Here is a 22,513-nt window from a genome sequence, read left to right on the forward strand (position 1 = left end):
CCTTCAATCTTACAAATGATGCCAAGAATCCAGCAAGAAATAAACAGCATTTTGTTATTTGTGAGCAAGGGGCTGGCGATGCCTTTTCTTAACTTTTTTCCCTCCCTTTTGTTGAAAATGAGCTCCAGTCCAGAGTGTGCACTCATATTTCTAAAAGTCTGGATTATTACTAAGTTAAGACTAACCATAAATATACAAATCTGTTACCCAATTACTCCTATTCATGGTGTTCACTTCTAGGGGAATTTCTCAGGTTATTAAACTTGATTTCACAAGTATCTGAAAGCCAAACAAGAATTCTGGAGGGTAAACTCCAACCACACATCATGAAATCAACAAACACTGTCACAATGGAATTTAAGTACTTACCTACTACAACCAACTTAAAAAAACACACACACACTTAAATTAAGTGCATACCTGCTTACCAAAATGCCTTTCAACTGGACTTATCCAAACATTACTTCATCCCTTAAGGAATGAAAACTTAAGTTATCTGAAGCATTCAAGCCCCTATCCATCACTGCATTGCCCACCCCTCCTCCAAACCAAATATTCCATCTAATGGTACAGGGATATGTTCTCTTCTGATGGAGCTGGAGAACAGAGGAGTCATAAACCTCCTCCCCACGCTCAGGTCTAAACATCAGTTTAGTGGCTGCTTTGGAGTCCTATTCTGTAAGACCATGAGCCTGCCTTTCATCTTCTCACAAGCACTCTCTTCCAGCCTCTGAAGATAATATACAACATGCTGATTCAGATGGAGAGGGAGAAATCTCACAGGAAAGACTTAAAACCCAAGTCTGTCGATATATGAGAAGGCCCTGTGCTTCTCATCAGCTGGCCAATTCGTGGACGGCCACATTTCTGGAACTCAACCAACTGCCTCACCTGATGGAAAATGCTTATGAACTTATAAATCACCTTTGAACACATTTTCCCAGTAGAAATAAAACAGACTGCAAGCTCCCAATGGCCTGAAATGTGTATATCAGCTTTGATAACCAATTTAACAATTTGAGACAACTAAGGACTAAAAATGCTATCTGAAAGTTCAGACAATAGCAAAATGTTTTGTTTAGGGCTGGGAGTTCCATAAGCAATATAGGAATCACAAAAATAGATAATTATAATTTTGTTTTTATCACACAAAAAATTATAGACTGAAGTTAAACAGTGGGCCTATTATATTAGTGCAGTGATACCTAATCCAGGCTACATGTTATTTGCATCACCCAGAGAGCTTTTAAAAAAATTCCAATGGCCAGGCTGCACCCCACACCAATTAAATGTGAAGCAGGAGCTGGAGCGGAGGGAACAGACCAGGCCATCATAGGTTTTAAAGCTCCCAAGCTTTCTCCAATGCGCAGCCAAAGTTAAGAACCTCTGCACCGGCCTTCTGAAGTTACTTAGTCTTACAAAATCTACCTAGTGGATGAAAATTTCTTCATTATTTCTGCCCATAGCTTCTTTACAGATGGGATATGGAATGAAAAAAAAAAATTGCTTGCTAGATAGTCACACAAATACATGAAAAAATACATGCACACATATTTTTATTTTATTTAAATTGGGCCCTGACCATTAGCATATAAATCAGAAAAACTGAGTGCTTTAGAACTTACATATCCTCTTCAAATCTTTAAAGAGCCAAACTCTAAAAATCACACATAAAAGATATTTGTCATTAAAAAACACACACACACACACACACAAACTTTAATCACCTTGAGGAACCATGATCCAATAATATATTTAATAGGTAAGATTTCATTCATCAATGTACAAAAAAAACACCCCAAAACCTAAACTTTGATTAAGACACGTACTCTTTTAACAAGAGTACTTACAGTTAGAAAGGTTTATCGGTAGCGCTTTGAGGTAGCATATTTTGTAAAGTAATGGAAATAGTCACAGAGCTGCTCTGCAGTTTCTTTTGGGCACAAAAGGACAGGGTGTTAGCTGTTGCTCTTGATAGAGAAGAGTGAATTTGTCTGTACTCATTGCCAAAGTCAGCCTGACCATATTCCTTGCTGTGGCTATCCCCACGTTACACTTCATACATTGTGGGTTTAGGAAAAGATAAAAGTGTTTCAACACCTCTTTCCTCTTGGTGTAGTGACATCCTGGCTTTGGCACCAATCTCCTTTGGCCACATGCAGTCCTCACTGGCAGGAGATGCACACACCCAGTAGGAAGAAAAATAGGGCATCACAGTGCCTTTTTTTCATTGGGCTCTAACGATTTACTTAAGAGTGATGGACTCCTCTAAGGCTAAAAAGAGGTTTGTTTCTGAATATTCTCTCCTTGATTCTGGCCCTTAAAAGGTTCTCCTGTTTTTCCTCTCCCTGAGTACAATATTTTGGGGTATCATTAAGTTTTTTGCAATTGTCCTGCCAGGTTGGTGAGCAGAGAAGCTTTTTTAAAAAAATCCACACGGGTGCAGGAGTACTCCAAGAACAGACTTCCTTTGTGCAAGTTGAAATGACACAAGTTAATAGTTCAGGAAAATGGCCTGCTTCTTTTTTTAAAAAATGTAAATATTTAGCTCAGCTCTTGCATTTTAAATACAAATATACAGTCAAACAGGCTAAGGATTAAAGCTGCAAAAATGGTCCCACCAACATCAGACCAAGGTGCGGGTCCAATTTTTGCCCAATGGTCACAGATTAAAGGGATGTCCAACCCATAAAAGCCCTTTTTTTCCCCAATAATACTTGCTGTTTGAAAGTTGAATCCTTAGAAGGAATCAATATACAAATGAATAAAAATAGCACATGTCCAAGCAAAAAAGGGCATGAGCTGGGCCTGAGTTGCCACTTAAAACTCCATCATTCAGTATCATACAAAATCCTCCAAGGCTGCCTGGAATCAGGGACCAAGGCATTCCTGAACATGCCAGCCACCCAGGTCAACTGCTGACCCAAAGTCAACGACACAAGTGAACATTAGACTTCAAGTATCCAAGGTGCTACAAGAGCTGGTCCTCTCAAGGACTCAGGCTGACTCTCAGAAGCTCCCCTTCCCTCACAACATCCCATTTTGTACAAAAGGTGAAGCACTGCTTATGGTCACTACAAAACACAGGAGTGGGACGTGAGGGATAAGAGAACTGATCTCTGAAATATACCAGCCTAACAAATACATATAAATTCTTTAACATTTTGTACAACTAGAAGGTGCATGAGCTGGTATTCAAGCAATCACTTTAAACTCTTACTTTTCTCCCCTTTCTGCCTCAAACAGGAAAATGGTTCCATTGGGTTAACAGTGTCATTTTAAAATGCCATAAATTAAATAAGTTAGTTCACATTTTATCCCCCAGCACTTAAGTTACAGTTAAATCTCTAATGTGCCTTTGAAGTTTGCTTCAACAGCTCCAGGTCTCTTCGGCGGATAGTGTCAGCTCTGTGACAACCATATTCATCCAGCTGCAAAGGTATGAATTGTTCAAGCAGCCCGAGGCCCTGTCTAGCAGGGCTGGTATACAGCTTAGTCCAGGATGGTTTAAAGTTTCCATTGAATCCCAAAAATATGGTACTCCCTTTAAAAGAAAAAAAACAAAGTTCAATTTGTATCTCTACTAGTTTCAGGCAAGATAATGTGAAAGGTGAGGTGGAGGTGAGCAAAACAAAAAACAACAAAAAAACTATACTTCCTTACGTCAGAGAATGAACTCTTACCACCCACCTCCTGCCCCAAATAACAAACTACATCCCAACACACTTCCTCTAACACTGTCTCCTGATTTAGAAATTATCTTCATAATACCCACCCCAGCCTAACAAGCTCATGAAAGCAGGCTGATACCTACACTCCACCATCAAAATGTATATTTTGCTGCTCTCCTAAAAACTTCTTATGGAAGAATACAGATACAAACCTTTGTTATAAAGATTGGCTGGCTTGGCTAATCCCAGAGGTACTAATGAATCCGAAATATTGAACTGCTTTATCTGTCCTCTTGTGCTCAACAGGACAACTGACCTGTAAAAGTTAGAAAATCAGAGCAAGTTTCAATAATTCAGCATGTGTTCACTGAGTACCTTTCTGAAGTATATACTAGATAAAAGCAGAACTCAAAAAACAAAAAGCACTCCACATGCCTTTTCATCCTTGCTGTTACAAGGGTCTACTTCAATTCCACGCCTAGAACTTAACGTTTCTATTACAAGGAGGTCTCTAAATATAGGGAAAACTAGTGAGAGTTGGACTGTGAAGAAAGCTGAGCACCGAAGAATTGATGCTTTTGAACTGTGGTGTTGGAGAAGACTCTTGAGAGTCCCTTGGACTGCAAGGAGATCCAACCAGTCCATTCTAAAGGAGATCAGGTCTGGGTGTTCATTGGAAGGACTGATCCTGAGGCTGAAACTCCAATACTTTGGCCACCTCACGCGAAGAGTTGACTCATTGGAAAAGACTCTGATGCTGGGAGGGATTGGGGGCAGGAGGAGAAGGGGACGACAGAGGATCAGATGGCTGGATGGCATCACTGACTTGATGGACATGAGTTTGAGTGAAATTCGGGAGTTGGTGATGGACAGGAAGGCCTGGCGTGCTGCAATTCATGGGGTCACAAAGAGTCTGACACAACTGAGTGACTTAACTGAACTGAACATCTTTACAGTATTAACTTTTCCATCCAGAAGCAGGGAGAGCCTCTCCTTTTACTCTTATTGTATATCCTTTAATAAAGCATTTCTTTTCTTAATATATTGGGTGCCTTGCATGACTATTGTGTTGCTCTAAACATCTGTGGTGAGCTTTATGTTCCAGATTGTTTTAGGTGAAGTGACTGACTGTGTTAATTTTCCAACATTAGGGAACAAAATCTTTAGATACATAAAGAAAATTGAGGCCTTGCAAAGTAAATACCTACAAATGTATTAAACCAGAAGATAGAGCTATATGTACACAAAGAATGTTACACTCAAAGAATATAATGACTTTATGGGACTTGTTGAGATCTGGTTCTTTAAAGTTTAAGGAGTGTAAGTGACCAGATCAGTTGATGATGATTCAAAAGCTACATAGGACTCTGCTCCCTGGGAAGCCTATGTTCCTCCCTTTGGGCCTTCATTAAATGAAAGCCTGTGTGTAAACCAATGTCCGCAGCAAAGCAAAGGGGGCAGAAAGGGGACTGAATTTATCTTCTTGCCTCCAGTCAGGGTCTGCCTAACACAAATACAGCAAGGTGCACCTTTGTTCAGACACTAAGAATACTGGAGTGGGTTGTCATTTCCTTCTCCAGTGCATGAAAGTGAAAAGTGAAAGTGAAGTCGTTCAGTCGTGCCCGACTCTAAGGGCTCTTAAAAAAGAGATCACACACTCATCTACTTAAAAAATCAATTTAGTCCTTTCCAGTCAATTCCAAGTGACCCAGGTGGCAACTTCCTATACCAGAGTCATAGCACAATGCTGTCCAAGGGTTCATCAGCAGGATAGACTGTTACAAAGGCAAAACTCAATAAAATTGTTTTAAAATGATACTGAGCCTTCTGAGAGAGTTGGGTACAATGTAGATCAGCTTAATACTAAGAAGTGGGATAGGAACGATCCAAAATGTTGAGCTTTTCCTCCTTCCAAGAACCTTCCCATCATTTGCAAACTCTTCTAACATCCAAGTCCTCACTTATCAATAAGCAACTTAGATCACACAGGCATCAACCTGAAACTGGGAAAGGAATGAGTATTCATCCTTCAAAAATCCTAAATACCCAGAGTAAAGAAGAAGTAGACAAGCCAAAACTCAGAGTTAGCCAGGTGTCATCCTTAAGGTATCTTATCCCTTATACAGGGCAAGCTTCACCTACCTTGGAGGGATGCTTGTTTTTAAGTATTCTTCCATGCGACTGACATCAGTGAAAGAGAAAATCTTTTTTTCTGTCAACCGGAAGGGAACACTGCAGGCATCCACAATCAGGAGGAGGACGCCCGCACTTCAGAAGGGATAGTCGGTGCCGTTGATCTGAGAACACAAGATCGTCCTCTGCTGTCATCACCATTTCAGTATCTTTCCAGCCCCTTTCCCTCTGTCTTCTAAACCCAAGAATCAAAAATAATAATTCCAAAATTCAAACTGCATGTTCCATCGCTCTTCCTCTGCCAACATTTGAAATTGAGTCTGTGTTTTTCATAGGCTTTTACCTTGACTGGTCTTTACTGATTGGATAAGATGCTCTAAGCAAGACATGGCAGCCTACACTCAGCTGAGTAGGGTGACTCTGCAGGTTCAGGGCTTTCATTCTTATATACATACTCTCTCACTGGGGTCAGTTTCCAACTCAGTGATCAGGTGACGGCCTCTATAACTGAAGCTCAGATGTTGTCACATTGGTTCAGGAAAAAAATATATAACTGTATACAATAGGTATCTAGTCATATAGGTAGGTAAGTAGAGAGATAGACTTCCTTAACCCACATAAACTCCTGCCCCGTCAGAGTTTAGGTTTGAAACATCAGAGGAGGCAGATAGTTTCATCTGCATTGTTCCATACATAGGTCTCCTTTAAAATCAAAATGGAAAACAGGAAATTTTACCAGGATTTAAGCCACGGATAGTGATATCTTGTTCAAACAATTACTGTGAACTGAAAGTTCCAGTCGTTCTCTTTAAATTAATGGCTCGAGACATTTTCAAGAAAAAGGAATTCCAGATATACCCAAATCTCATAAATTCCTCAACCAAAAAAGGAAAGAAAAAAATCTTGACTGAAAAATGATTTAACACTAAGCCATAGGCACTGATTCTCTTTAAAATGTGTAAAATTATAAACTATGTTAAAAGTTAACAAAGGAGAGATGCTCTCTTCATTACACCTGTCCTCACTTGGAGAAGTTATACTTAAATTGTATTTCTAATCACTAATGATCTCACAGGAATTCAAAATGGCTATTTGCCTGTATTTAAACTGCTCTAGTCCAGAGAATAATTCTAGAAGTGCTTAATATATAGTGCCATTCTATATTTAGAAAGACTGAAAGTGACCCATTTTTTAAAATCTGAATACTTAAAACTGAGACACATTTGATTAAAAAAAAAAAAATCATGATCTTTAACACACTCAAACTGTCCGATTGAAAATTACCTCCAAAAACCTGCTGCTTAAAAGAAACACAAAATTTTCCATAAAAACTAAAGCAAGGCCACGTCCAGCAAAGACTTTTCAGGTAATACATGTGAAAAGTAGTGGAGGTAAACATGACAAAACACAGTCCTCTGTGACCTCTTTTACGGTCCCTCCAGCAATGGAGTCAAACAATGTCTGCACACCCAGAGGAATGCCCTACCTGAGATTGTCTGGGCAATACCTTATCTTGTTTAATTACCTAGTAAGCTAGTAGAGCAGAGACTCAGCACCCAGCTCCATCCCTTTGCAACTGACACCCACCAGATTCCACATAAGGAGGCTGGGATGGGTTCCTCACACTGCTGACTTTATTGAGATGTTGAGCTAACAAACTTCCTACATCATGCTGCTGCCGCTAAGTCACTTCAGTCGTGTCCAACTCTGTGCGACCCCATAGAGGGCAGCCCACCAGGCTCTGCTGTCCCTGGGATTCTCCAGGCAAGAACACTGGAGTGGGTTGCCATTTCCTTCTCCAATGCATGAAAGTGAAAAATGAAAGTGAAGTCGCTCAGTCGTGCCCGACTCTTAGCGACCCCATGGACTGCAGCCCACTAGGCTCCTCCATCATGAACATACTACAAAATGAAGACATGCTAACATAGAGCAATAGGTATATATATGTGAGAAACCTTGGAGTTATATTTAAGTAGGGATCTTTCTTTCTTTTCCTTCCTTCCCTCCTTTCTTTCTAATTGTGGTAAGAACACTAACATGAAATCCATCCTCTTAAATATTTTAAGTAGACAATATATTATTACTGATTACAGGGAAAATGCTGTAAAACAGATTTTGAGAGTTTATGTAGTATTTTACTCAAGTGAAACTTTTATGCCTGATGATTAATAACTCTGCGTTTCACCCTCCTCATCTTAAGTAGGGGTATTTTTAATTCAAAATTATTAAAAAGTTCTTAATTTAGAGTTAAGTTCTGGCAGTGGATAATGGTGATGGCCACACAATATTATGAATGTATTTCATACCACTGAACTATATACTTAAAAATAGTTAGGATGGTGAATTTTATGTTATGTGTACTTTAACATAATAAAAGAGATTGAGAGAGGAAAAAAAAAAGATTTAAGTTTTCACATATATGTGAATTTGTAAATGTGTTGTCCACCACTTAAAAAAAAAAAAAAAAAAAAGCTCCCAAAGAGACCACATGAGACTAAGCCCAGGCACTGGCTGGGTATCAGTTGGCTAGATACCTCCTACCCAAAGAGCCCTTTATACAGATGCACTCTGGTCAACTCAGTTTGGGACAGGCTACATGCCTAAAGCGGGCTTCCCTGAGAGCTAAGTTGGTAAAGAATCCGCCTGCAATGAAGGAGACCCCGTTTCAATTCCTGGGTTCCAAAGATCTGCTGGAGAAGGGATAGGCTACCCAGTCCAGTATTCTTGGCCTTCCCTGGTGGCTCAGCTGCTGAAGAATCCACCTGCAATGCGAGAGACCTGGGTTTGATCCCTAGGTTCAGAAGATGCCCTGGAGAAGGGAATGGCTACCCACTCCAGCATTCTGGCCTGGAGAATTCCATGGACTGTATAGTCCATGGGGTCGCGAAGAGTCGGACACGACTAAGTGACTTTCACTTTCACTCCTACAGCTGATTAACCTTGCTGGCAAACTTGGCTTTTAGGCCAAATTCCAATATTGACACTCAGGCTAACACTTATACTTCCATTAACCTACTTAAAGACAGTTAACACTTTGCATTGTCACCTTCCTTATCTGAAAAACTGGGAGCCAAGCAATCTCAAAATAAGAGGCTGAGGAGATTTTAAAATCTTCACCTTCCATATTTTAAACAAATAACTGGGAAGCTTCTTTAAGTTTCAAAAACTGAGGTTAAAAACAATTTTCTACATATTGATTACCAATGACAATTTTTTAAACCAAAAATACCTTTTCTCCTATAGAAAAGGAATCTGGGTCACCTGAATAATTTTAACATTTGCCTAAAAGTAATCAATAAACTTAACTGAGAAAAAAAATTTAATAAATTTCATTTCTTTAAAAATACATATGTTTAGGAGCATTTATACCTCTGTTGTATAGCTCACTACCAACAATAAAAATGTGATTAGAAACACGTGAATGTTGTCAGAGATAATTCATGTTACCAGGATAGAATGAAAAAGTGAGAAGCTGAGGCAGTGCACACAGCAGATGGTACTCACAGAAATAACAGACGCATCTCCACGCTGAATCTCGGCTTGACTGGGTGACCGGAATTGCACAGGGAGGTAGCTTATATGAGGATCACTTGTAAACACCGCCTACATGGGGAAGAGGTTCCATATCTATGTTAACCTTCCAAAAAGATCCTTCAGAATAAACTCAACTATATCAAAGCCAGTGAACGGTTTTTTTGTTTTTTTTCCTCTGAACTTTCTGTATGTATTTCATGACCTGGAATTTTATTTTTTGATATAAGCTTTAATAGGAGAATGGTTCAATTCAGTTCAGTCACTCAGTCGTGTCCAACTTTTTGCGACCCCATGAATCGCAGCACACCAGGCCTCCCTGTCCATCACCAACTCCCGGAGTTCACTCAGACTCACGTCCATCGAGTCAGTGATGCCATCCAGCCCTCTCATCCTCTGTCGTCCCCTCTCCTCCTGCCCCAATCCCTCCCAGCATCCGAGTCTTTTCCAAAGAGTCAACTCTTCACATGAGGTAGCCAAAGTACTGGAGTTTCAGCTTTAGCATCATTCCTTCCAAAAAAATCCCAGGGCTGATCTCCTTCAGAATGGACTGGTTGGATCTCCTTGCAGGCCAAGGGACTCTCAAGAGTCTTCTCCAACACCACAGTTCAAAAGCATCAATTCTTCGGTGCTCAGCTTTCTTCACAGTCCAACTCTCACATCCATACATGAATGGTATGTTACTCATTTTCTAGAGCAATCCCAGTTTCAAGTCATTGCAATCTTGTTAATAAGATCAGCTCTCTAAATGACTATATAAATATGCTCTATATCTAAATCTTTGTAAACATTTCATGCAAAAAAGTTACAAATCTTTTTGAAGGCTCTTTTCAGACCAGTTATCCTCAACTGTGATTCAGTCATTCCAGGATTGAGGAAAGAAGTATAGATGACAAGGATTACTCTGTTTAAAAACTTTTAGGGGCCTTGTACATCACCAATTTTATTTAAATTCCTCTACCTGACCTGCAAAATGTTCCACAAATAGAGCCACTATTCTATTCTATTTCCCTCTAGTCTATCCACATTCAACATGCAGGGCAGTTCCCTCAGTTTTCCACTCTTCTGCCACTTGCCTTTTCAGATGCTGTTCCTTCCCCAAGAACGCCCTTCCATTTTCCCTTCTACTTCAAACCACTTCCAGCCTCCAAATCCCACCATCTACCTCCTCCCTAAAGGCTATCTTCTGAATTAAAAGCACTCAACTCTTCACACAATTTAACACTTGAAAGTATATGTACCAAGGAATTTCCTGGTAGTCTAGTGGTTAGGACTTAGCACTTTTACTACCTCAGACTGAGTTCAATTCCTGGTCAGGGAACTAAGATCCCACAAGCCATGTGGTATGGTCAAAAAAAAAAAAAAAAATACATATATGTATATTCTTATAAATCAATGCCAACAAGAATAAATAATCATGGCAAGAGCAGATAATCATTATGTTAAACATCCAGAAGCTGAACATTTGTTTGAAGTCTCAGGTCTGAAGTCAAAAATTCTTGTGAATTTTCCTACTTATCTCTAATTTACATGTGTTTTTGACATTAAAACAAAAATTCTCCTCAAATTTCCAAGTAAAAGTGGTGTCCATAGACACTTCAAATACTTCTCAACTGCCAGGTCAGTAGTCAATACATTTTTAAGAAATGAATTCTGATCAATGTTTTAAGCCCCGAAATAAAGAATGTTAAACATCAATGCATGGAACCATTTAACAAGATAGGCCTAGAATAGTTTCGAAGATGATTAAATTATCTTTACAAATTCTAGTATTTCTTATAAGAAGTATAAATTATTTGAAGTCTTCTCAGTAATGAAGGACTTTCTTAACAAATTCAATTTGAGAATTAGGCTGGAAAATTTACTTCTCCACAAAGATTATCTGACAATTTCACTTTAACAGTCAAAACATTACACAGGACAGGCAAGGATTCATATAAGCTTATTTATGTACCCGGTTTATTTTTTGGTCTGTTGGTTAGTTTAGTTGAACTGGAGTATAGAGGTGGCTCAAGAGTATTAGAGACCAAGACCGTGATAGTGAGTTATCATCAGAAAAATAATCATCCTATATCACAACAGGAAGCATAAATCCCCCTTCCTTTCCCTGTTCTTACTGCCACCAACAGACAGAAACAAGAAAAATTAGAAATAAGAAATAAAAGAAATATTTAGAGGTTTTCTCCCTCTTATTAAAAGAGATCAGTCCTGGATGTTCTTTGGAAGGACTGATGCTAAAGCTGAAACTCCAATACTTTGGCCACCTCATGCAAAGAGTTGACTCATTGGAAAAGACTCTGATGCTGGGAGGGATTGGGGGCAGGAGGAGAAGGGGACTGACAGAGGATGAGATGGCTGGATGGCATCACCGACTCGATGGACATGAGTCTGGGTGAACTCCGGGAGTTGGTGATGGACAGGGAGGCCTGGCGTGCTGCAATTCATGGGGTCGCAAAGAGTCGGACACGACTGAACTGAACTGAACTGATTACAGTATGTATTTCTGTGGCAGTAAGAACTTTTTTTAAAACTCCTCCAGGCCCAGGAAACTAAAATGTGAACATTTATCAGAATCACCTGCAGGGCCTGTTAAAGCAAAGACCATAAGCCCCACTCCTGAAGTTTCTGACTGGGTAGAACTGGGTGGGACCCAAGAGTTCGAATTTTTCACAAGTTCCCAGGTGATGCTGATGCTGCTGGTCTGGGGACCACAAGTTGAGAACCATTCCTCTTGACCCATATTTGTTTATATATAGGTTAAATATTAATTAGGGCAATATTGATTCTGTACTTCTTTTTCTCCTGGAATCAATGTGACTTCCTATGGGGTTTCCCATGCCTGATTTTAGCTCATACTTTGGATTTACTTTCACTGCTAAGTTTTCTCAAGATCTAGAAGACTGTCTCATTAAGACTATGTCACAGGAAGCACTTCACTTCTAGCCAAAGTCAGTTTGTACTTTTAATTATAGGTAAACATAATAGCATATGCTTCAAATTAATAGTTTTTCATCTTAAAGGAAACAATTTCCATGAGTGCCTTTTCTGAAGATAAATTTCACACTGCCAAGAAAACAGATACTTCCACATCACTGACATGTATACATAATAGTGATAATGTACTGGAATCACAGCTGAGAAAGAAAAGATGACAACCAATAAATCCACAATGACCCAGGGCAAACTGATGTGTAAATACATTTTGACTGATTTTATTATAAATTTGGACTGGTTTGCTTCTTATGATCATTAAATTCTAGAGTGAGCCAAAATTCAGGAGAAACCATTCAATATTTATAAACTGGCAGCAAACATCATCAAAAAATTTATGATTTTACAAACAATAAATGCTGGAGAGGGTGTGGAGAAAAGGGAATAGTCTTGAATTGTTGTGCTGTGCTTAGCTACTCAGTTGTGTCCTACCCTTTGCAACCCCATGGACTGTAGTCCGCTAGGCTTCTCTGTCCATGGGGATTCCCCAGGCAAGAATTCTGGAGTGGGTTGCCATGCCCTTCTCCAGGGGATCTTCCCAATCTAGAGATCGAACCAAGGTCTCCTGCATTGCAGGCGGATGCTTTAACATCTGAGCCACAAAGGAAGCCCTGGCACTTTCACTGCTGGTGAGAATGTAAACTGATACAGCCCCTATGGAGAACAGTATGCAGGTTCCTTAAAAAACTAGAAATAAAACTACCACATGACCCAACAATTCCACTACTGGGCATATACCCTGAGGAAACCATAACTGAAAAAGACACACGTTCTTTTTCACAATGTTCATTGCAGCACTATTTACAGTAACTAGGACATGGAAGCAACCTAGATGTCCATCGACATGAATGGATAAAGAAGCTGTGGTACATATATACAATGGAATTTTAGTCATAAAAAGGAATGCATTTGAGTCAGTTCTAATGAGGTGGATGAACCTACAGCCTATTATACAGAATGAAGTCAGAAAGAGAAAAACAAATGTTGTATATTAATGCATATATATGGAACCTGGAAAGATGGTATTGATGAATCCATCTGCAGAGCAACAACGGAGATGCAGACATAGAAAACAGATTTGTGGACACTGTGGGGGAAGGAGGACAAATCGACAGTAGGATGGCAACATAAATTACCATACGTAAAATAGATAGCCAGTGGGAATTTGCTATATGATGTAGGTAGCTCAAATCAGGTGCTCTGTGACAACCTAGGGGGTGAGATGGGGTGAAAGGTGGGAGGGAGGTTCAGGAGGAAGGGGACATGTGTATACCTATGGCTGATTCACACTGATGTATGGCAGAAACCAACACAATATTGTAAAACAATTATCCTCCAATTAAAAATAAATTTAAAAAATAAAATAAATGGGCAGGACAGATGTTTCAGGGGGGAAAAAAATATGCTGACTGCACAGAACCTTTTGACTTTTTCTCTTGGACCAAAGCCCACTTTTATTCCTTGTTTTACCTGACGGGTTCCACAGCCTTGACAAAGTCCTTTGAGCATGGACGGCATCGACTTGAGGGCTGATGGCTTTCTGTAATAGCGGGGATACGCTTTGGCCATGCAGTTACTGATGTCTTTTGAGTCTGTTGCTGCCTGGATCTTGACTCTTTCGCATCCCTGAGATGAACAGTAACTGTGACCATCCCTGTGGCTTTTGGCTTTAAGATACAGAAACAGCAACCTGCACAAAACAGACCAGTCCAAAGGGTATTAGATTTTGACTTTCAAAAACTTTCAAATTAACTCATGGCCAGTGGGGATATTCCTCCAATAAAGTAATTTTTTTCTCAAAAGGAAAATAACTTATAAAACTAATAAAGTTGCTTCTTTTTCCTTTCTGTCCTCATAGGGTTCTAAGTCAAACACAATTCCACTTCAGAAAATATCATGAAAATCTGAATCCGTCATTATGGACAGTATCAAAGTAAATTTCTGGTTTGAATAACCTCAATACGTAATTTGGGAAGATGGAATTTGGCTTGGCTCAAAAATTCCTTGGAAAACTAATACTTATGTTGAGTTTAGAATCTGGTAAATTAGGGTGGTTTATTCTTTCTTTCTTTTTCTTTTAGTTTATACATTATTCTGTTTTAAGGCACAAAACTGGAATAATAAAAACAGCAACTTTGAGACTTATTTGTTTAAGGCCAAGATATGGTCTCAAATCAATTCCTGTGATGTATACTAAGAGCAGATGGGCCTGGAGTCCTTCTGTCTATACTTTGGCCAAAATCAAGTGAAATGATCAGTCCTACCCAGTCTGAATTCTCCTCCAATATGAATGGAAAAGCAACTTCTAGGCAACAGTCCAATGTCTTGTCAGCAAACCTAGGCCTTCTAAACCAAAGGAAGTCAAGATTCTAAAAATGACTTGATCAACTGTGATTGATTACTGGAGTTCACAAGTTCACATTTTAAAATGAAGTCAACAAACAATACAAAGTTGAGATTATGAGGTGAAAGTCAGCCACTGTTCCAACATCTAGTAATTTTAACATATACATAAGGAATGACAGGGATCTAATTAGGCCTGTGCCTTTTGATATATAATTAAAACCATCAAAATGAACAGAATTAAAAAGAATTTGAACCTCAAAGGCTGGAAGGTTCTAGAAATACCCAGATGAAGCAATATTTCCTATCATTGTACATATTAATCATTAATTTGTGATCACCAGACTGTCCTTACAAATTTGGGCCTTATATTTATTTTTGCAGAAAATCAACTGGGAATGTGGCTGTTCTGTCATCTATAGAATAAAACTCTAACTAGGTTTTTAAAGATTAATTAGAAGTTAAACGTAAGAGAAAATGATATGAAAGGATTTAAGCTAATCACACTGGCTGCTGCACCAGCCCTGGAGGGCAAATGAGTTGCTTCTTACCCAAAGGCTAACAAGACAATTGAGTGAACTCCAACCTCATTCCCCAGTCAGTCCTGCCACCCTTCTCTTTAGTCCAAAATTTTCTTCCCCCAAACATGCCATGCCATGTTTTTCATGCCTCCATGCATTTATCCATACTGTTCTTGGAACACTTACTCGTCTCCTCCTACTCACTCCTCAAGAGTTAGCCCCAGTGTCACCCTCGTGGGTTGTCATTGACCACCCAAGGCTGAACGTGTGGATTATCTCAAAAGGCATGCTATAGGACTTACAGCATTTAAACCTTTCACCCTCTAACTACTTGCTTTACATGCCCACATCCTTCAGTGGACAGTGAATTTGCAGAAGAAATGCATCTTATTTACATGAGTATCTTTATAGTACCTAGACAATGGCATGGAGTAGAAATGTCAGCTTAAGGAATGGATATTGGAGGAGCATGCTACTTTCTGGAAGAGTACAGGAGATCAAGCCTACCATAACCCAAAGGCTGAGAGACTGTAACTGGATAAAAGCAGACAAAGCCAACAGGACCCCAGGTGAACAGGATTAGAATTAAAAAGTGGAAAGATGCAGCCTAGAGAAAGTTGAAAGCAAATATGCCATGGTTACACAGTGTTTTTTGTTTTTTTTTTTTTAAACCCAAGGTCAACTTGAGAGATAGCCTTAAAGGAAGAGAAAAATGAGCTTTTGCTAAAATATGAACTATATCATATGGAAATAATCATCTTTAGAGTTGTTATGGAAAACATTATTTTAATTTTCAACTGGGCCTACTGGTTCTTTATTGACAAGGATAATTTTTCTCTCTAAATTGCCTTAATAGGTATACGGCAAACATCTCACTCGATTCCTATTGCCAACTGTAATTATGAGTCATTCTAGTTCTTCTTAAACCTCTAATGGTGATGAGCAGAGAATTACCCACATCAGCTGCTTTTCTAACTAGCCGTCACATCACAGCCTATTCTTAGTTACACTGAAGAACTAGTAATTTCACCATTAAAGAAAAACAGCAAAAATTTTCATTCATGGGTTGCCCTGAATTACCCCGTGCTGGAGTCAAAATAGAATTTCCTCTCAGACTGCTTCTTCTGCAATTCCTCCAGTGAATGCACAGGCTCATACTCTTCCATTTTGGATAATGAGCCATTATGCCGCTGTAAAAAGCCAAAGGTAACCTGAAAACTTGTGTTTGATGGATAGCAGAGACCAACTCGAATCCAGTCATTCCTATAAAGGAGAGACAATAAAAACACAAGTCCACATTTGAGCCAATATCTTTTGGGTATTACAGCATATGTAAATTTTAGCCATGATCTTCTCCTTCTTAAATTTCTACTGTGTATGGAGCCACTAACAATGAAAGTCCTGAACCCTAACACACATAAGTTATCCACCTTTCCATGTTACCCAGATTTCTCTCATCGTATATTTACAATGATATGGCTTAGAAAAATCTTGTTTGCAATAAGATTTCAGAGAATGTGAATAGACGTTGGATAAAATGTACTCAGATACTGTAAGCAGATAATAAAATTAAATGAGAAGTTGGGAATGGGTACACTAAGATGGAATAAGCAGTAATAGCCGGATTGTGGAAATGTATGCTGCTACAAGTTTTCCATAGGATTTTTTTATTCATAAATATATTTGTATCTTTTATAATAACACTAGGATAAATTCCCGGAGAAGGCAATGGCACCCCACTCTAGTACTCTTGCCTGGAAAATCCCATGGACGGAGGAGCCCAGTGGGCTGCTGTCCGTGGGGTCACTAAGAGTCGGACACGACTGAACAACTTCACTTCCACTTCTCACTTTCATGCACTGGAGAAGGAAATGGCAACCCACTCCAGTGTTCCTGCCTGGAGAATCCCAGGGACGGGGGAGCCTGATGGGCTGCCGTCTATGGGGTCACACAGAGTCGGACACGACTGAAGCAACTTAGCAGCAGCAGCAGCAGCAGCAGGCTAAATTCCCAGTGGCAAAATTGCCAGTTGCTGTTGTTGTTGTTGTTCAGTCACTAAGTTGTATCCGTAACCCACCAGGCTCCTCTGTTCGTGGGATTTTCCAGGCAAGAATACTGGAGTGGGTTGCCATTTCCTTCTCCAGAGGATCTTCCCAACCCAGGGATCAAACCCACATTTCCTGCTTGGTGGGCAGATTCTTTCCCACTGAGCCACCAGGGAAGCCCTAGAATTGTTAGAGACAAAGGTATATGCATTTTTTAAGTCTTTGATAATATTAACAAATTGCAATAGTGTTTTTTCTTACCTAATGTTCTTGGATATAAAATTAATACTCTTCAAAAACCATTAAAAATATTTCTCCTTTTTTATCATTTGCTTTTTTCTGATGTTCTTTTAATTGTGGTAAAATACAAAATTTGCCATGTTAGACATTTTTAACTTTACAGTTTAATGGCATTACGTACATTCACAAGGTTGTACAACCATCACCACTATTCATTTCCAGAACTTTTTAATCATTCTAAAGAATTTTACCACAATATGTAATGAGGGTTTAAAACTGTTCACACAAATTTCATTCAGTAATCCCACTAAAGAATTAGAAACACAGACCAAAAATAATAAGAAAAATGTTCTATCCAGTATTATTTGTAATACTAAAAGGGGAGGAGGGACAGGAGAAAAACAATCTAAATGTTCATGGGGGAATGGAATAGTTAAACACATTTTGGTATGAGATATACTCAGAGAACCTTTGAGGGTGGAAAGAGACGAGAACCCTATACACATTTATAATGCCTTACTTTGATTAGAAGAATTATAGGTTATTGCAATTTTCTTTATGTTCTTCTGCATTTTCTTAGTTTGTGCAATAAGTATAGATTTATAACTTTTAAACTGTTATTTTCAAAAGTGCCACTATGACAAAATCCATGATCTCTCTGTAATTATCTTAAACATGGGGAAAAAAAAAACTTACATCTCCTCTTGCCTCTGCCCATGATATAATTTTTACAAACTTTTAGATGATTAAACAAGGAAAGTCTGACTGAATTTCAAGCCCATATGGAGTTTTGAAACTTCTGGCTCAGCCCTTTTCTCACTTTAAAATGTTTTTTACTTGCTCAGTATTTATTCAAAAAATTATGCTTGGTATGTACAGAACCCTGTTTACCTTTTGACTGTAATATCTCACCCTCAGGTTCACAACCTGCCAGCTATAACTTTCTGGACTGCTGATCACTCTTTGGCATGTCTCCCCCACCCTCTCTGACAATCATTTGTTCTTTCATTGACTTCTAGGTAGCTCACAGACGGGAGTGATATGATCAGACTGGCTTTTAAAAAGAACTACACCCTGGACACAATGTGGGCCAAGGATTGGAAGTGGGGGGAGACGGGGAGACCGAGTAGGAGGCTGCTGCAGGGATCTAGGTGAGATGATAATGACTCAGTCATAAGCAGTGAGGGTGGCAAGAGTGAAGAGATTTGAACAATATTAAGGAGACAGGACCAACCGGGCTTGGCCACTAATAGGATGGAGAAATGAGAGAAAAGAAAGAGCCAAAGATGAGTCCTGAGAGTTTGTTTTCTTTTTTTGACTTGGTTGACTCAGTAAGTGAAGGTGCAGTTCTTTGGCAGCAACAAGTATTACAGGAAAATAGTTGTGGTTCAGTTTAGAGCATATGCCAGAGGCCTAACATCTCAGAATAAGAGCATCTACCGTATGTTCAGCCACTCTTTAAAGTGCCCTACTTAGAGGCGAATTCCTATATGATCTATGTCCATTTCTGTTCATTTCAGTTAGTACTTTGAGAGAGTTCTGACGAGTTAAGGTTTATGACCAATCAGGTGAACAAACCATTTCAATTTTTCAGGGATATATCTGAGCAGTTTCATTTAACCACCATACATATCTAGATAGTCCCAGCTCTGGTTTCTAGTCTCATCTCTGTCACTCCCCTAACCTAGGCTCCCACGACAATCAATAAATACATCAGTCTTTGAGCAGAACTAGCCCTTTACAGACTCTGCTGCTTTTGTAACAAAATGATCACTTACTGTCACTTCCTCAGTGTAGCCTGGCCCAACTCCCTTATGCAGAATAATTGCTCTTATCCTTTGTCCATTAAAAAAATAGTACTGCCTTATTTACTTAAATTTTATTCTACCTGTACACTGTGAGTTTCTAAAGGACAAGTATTTCTCTTGGTCATCCTTATATCAACTGGCACACAGTAAACATTTAAATAAATTAAATAATTAATTAAATAAACAGAGGTCTTGATTAAAAGTAATACTATAAAAAAAAAAAAGTAATACTATGAGAGCAGACAATTGAGAAGTCAAGAGGGAATAGAAAGATGCTTTCACATACAGGCAGAGGTGCAAAATATCTGGCATTCAGGCCACAATTTTCCACTCTGTGCCCACTGATGACATGAATAATCAATCATACCACTCTCTTCTGTCAAGTCTAAACTTGGCCTCAAAAACCTTTTTACTTTCTAGGTAACCAAGTGCTCAGTTGGAACACCAGATAAAAATGTCTTCCTATCCCAGCTATGGAGAATTACAGTATTCAGCATACAGTATTAAAATCTACTGTTGGGGAATTCTCCGCCAGGCCAGTGGTTAAGACTGGTGCTCTCACCAGTGCTGAGGGCCCAGGTTCGGTCCCTGGAGGGGAACTAAGATCCCACATTTCCACAGACAAGCCACGTGGCACAGCAAAAAAAATAAATAAATAAATAAATAAAATCCTACTGTTAAATTCTGCACAAAATACCTTGGCCATAGAGAAAAATACATGCTTTTAAAAGGAGAGGATTTAACCTATATAATCCCTTAAGTCCATCAATATAACATATATAGCCTTTCCACAGGAGGAACAAAGCACGTAAAGCCAGGATTCTTTACTTGCTACAAAGGAGATAGGCTATTATTTTTCTCCACTAAATTACTACTTGCTCAACTATTTGAAATCACAGTAACAGAAGCATACTTGTTGAAGTTTATGAGGTATAGAAAAGCAATCTTGGGTGCTGGCCCATTCCAGTGGATGGTGTAGCCCTTCTCCAGCATGATCACAGGCTGGTACTGTGAGAAAGCTGCCTTCTGGTTAATTCCTCGGAGCACCATAGGGTAGTCTGGATACTCATCTCGTGTGATGGTCATAGTCAGATTCGGAGTGCTCCATGTCTGCACATAGACCTTCAAAAAATAATTAAGAATTAAAGAAAAGAGAATGAAAATTTAAATAGCTAAAAAAAAAAATTTCCAGCAAAAGTCAAGTGTCTCTACTTTCAAAGGAGAGATTCTATGATCTGTGCCAGACAAAAATGAGTAGTAGCCAACTTCATCCTAAGCTCCACTTACAATGAAGCCTACTTAAACTGAAATGGTAAAAACAGACCATGTGTTCTGCTAGCCAAGATCTTCATCATCTCTTCCACAACAGGCCAGCTTATTCATCAGAATATAAAACCTTTGTGGTTTACATAGCTTGTCAAAGAAATCCTTCAATCTGAAGTACACACATATAAAAAATTAGTAAATTAATGTGAAAACTGATACCCTCTAGTTAAATCTGAAAGGCTTTCCTCTGAAATAAGAGGTGGAAATTTAAAATATCTTAGAGCTTTGGCTTTCGATTTTCCATGACCTGCATCAGCCCAAGAAGTCATTTTTCACCCATTAAAAAAAAAAGTTATAAAGTGTTCTGCAAAAACTGGAAAAACCTATTAAACTGAGGCAAATTTGAAAGCCCTGAGTTTATTCCAGTGGCATTTGGGCCCCATGCTACACCAAAACAAAATCTTCCCCAAATGCATCCTCCAAGGAACAAACCTCAGGACAATTTCCTAAAACAAATCTGCATCTGTAATAGAATTCCCCAGAAGTATCGAAACACCTGCAGAATGCTGCATTTAATCCACACAACTTCTCTGTTTTCTGTTTCTCTTTTCCACAGTTTTGTCCATAGTGATTCCTTAATTATAAATTCTTTGAGCCAGGAAGTCTTAACTTTCATTTGTGTTTGACTATTTTGATATAACTCTTCTCTACTGACACCATGTAAAGATTAAAATACAGATAGGAAATATATAGTTTGAGACTGATTGTCTTCATTTAAATATATATGTTTAATATATTATATTCACTCATTGTTTATTTAAATGTTTATATGTGACCTGTACTTCATTACATTGGGTTGACCAAAAAGTTCTTTCAGGGTTTTTTCATTACGTTGCAACAGAAAAACCCAAATGAACTTTTTGGCCAACCCAATAATAGGTTATATAAAGGTTATATATAAAATATAATAAAATACACACCCCACCCCAAACACATATCTATAACCTTCCTTCTTCCACATCCAAGGATCTGAGGTAGCACATGCTCCTTATAAGGGCTTCCCTAGTAGCTCAGCTGGTAAAGAATTCGCCTGCAATGCAGGAGACCCTGGTTCAATTTCTGGATCAGGAAGATCCCCTGGAGAAAGGGTAGACTACCCACTCCAGTATTCTTGGGCTTCCCTGGTGGCTCAGCTGGTAAAGAATCTGCCTGCAATGTGGGAGACCTGGGTTCGATCCCCGCATTGGGAAGATGCCCTGGAGAAGGGCATGGCAACCCACTCCAGTCTTCTTGTCTGGAGAATCCCCATGGACAGAGGTGCCTGGTGGGCTACAGTCCATGGGGTTGCAAAGAGTCAGCTGAGAGGCTAAGCACAGCACAGCACAGCATGCTCCTTATGATACCACCTTTCTTCTTGAGTACCTTTATCCTTGGGTCAGCAAAAAGCAGACATTCCATTAAAAATATTTACAAATAGCTAAATAATGATTATTCTATCTTGAGATCCAGTTGTTTCTAATTTTTGCTGAAAACGTACAGTATAATATATCATCCAAGGAACAACAAATGGCTGTAGATCTGGGCTCCCAGCCCAAATTTCAAATCCCCAGGAGAAAATTTCTATCTTACCATTCCCAGAGCCTCGTGGGCAGGATTAAACAAACAAAAACAATAAAAAAAAATAGAATTACTACTTTGCTTTGTAAGACAGAAGTATCAGGTTCACATTCTCAAGTATATCAAATCCAAATTACGGAGACATTTAAAATAAAATATAAAGTCTTCATTAGTGAGTACATACCATGTTAAGAAAGACAAACAGATACATGTACCTTTGAATACACATGGCTAGCAATTTAACTACAACTGTAGCTATTGAAGAATTTAAAAGCTTCTTATTTTTGTTTTAATTCTCGAATTTCTACATCTTCTTAGGCATTAATGACTACTTAATTTTAGAGGGC

General features: G+C 38.9%; 1 protein-coding gene across 1 annotated transcript in view; it reads right to left on the reverse strand.

Moving 5' to 3' along the window:
- Positions 1-1,539: 1,539 nt before the first annotated feature.
- CEMIP2 (cell migration inducing hyaluronidase 2) overlaps positions 1,540-22,513 on the reverse strand; it is an 81,393-nt gene continuing 60,419 nt past the window's right edge. The window contains exons 18-24 of the mRNA XM_044939950.2: positions 20,197-20,405; positions 16,271-16,453; positions 13,797-14,016; positions 9,309-9,407; positions 5,814-5,968; positions 3,884-3,987; positions 1,540-3,544 (exon numbers count right to left, since the gene is read on the reverse strand). Coding sequence (XP_044795885.2) covers positions 5,942-5,968; positions 9,309-9,407; positions 13,797-14,016; positions 16,271-16,453; positions 20,197-20,405 — 738 coding nt within the window. The 3' untranslated portion in view covers positions 1,540-3,544; positions 3,884-3,987; positions 5,814-5,941. The remainder of the gene's footprint in view (positions 3,545-3,883; positions 3,988-5,813; positions 5,969-9,308; positions 9,408-13,796; positions 14,017-16,270; positions 16,454-20,196; positions 20,406-22,513) is intronic.

The sequence above is a fragment of the Bubalus bubalis genome, chromosome 3 (assembly GCF_019923935.1).
Source record: "Bubalus bubalis isolate 160015118507 breed Murrah chromosome 3, NDDB_SH_1, whole genome shotgun sequence".
NCBI classification, from domain to species: domain Eukaryota; kingdom Metazoa; phylum Chordata; class Mammalia; order Artiodactyla; family Bovidae; genus Bubalus; species Bubalus bubalis.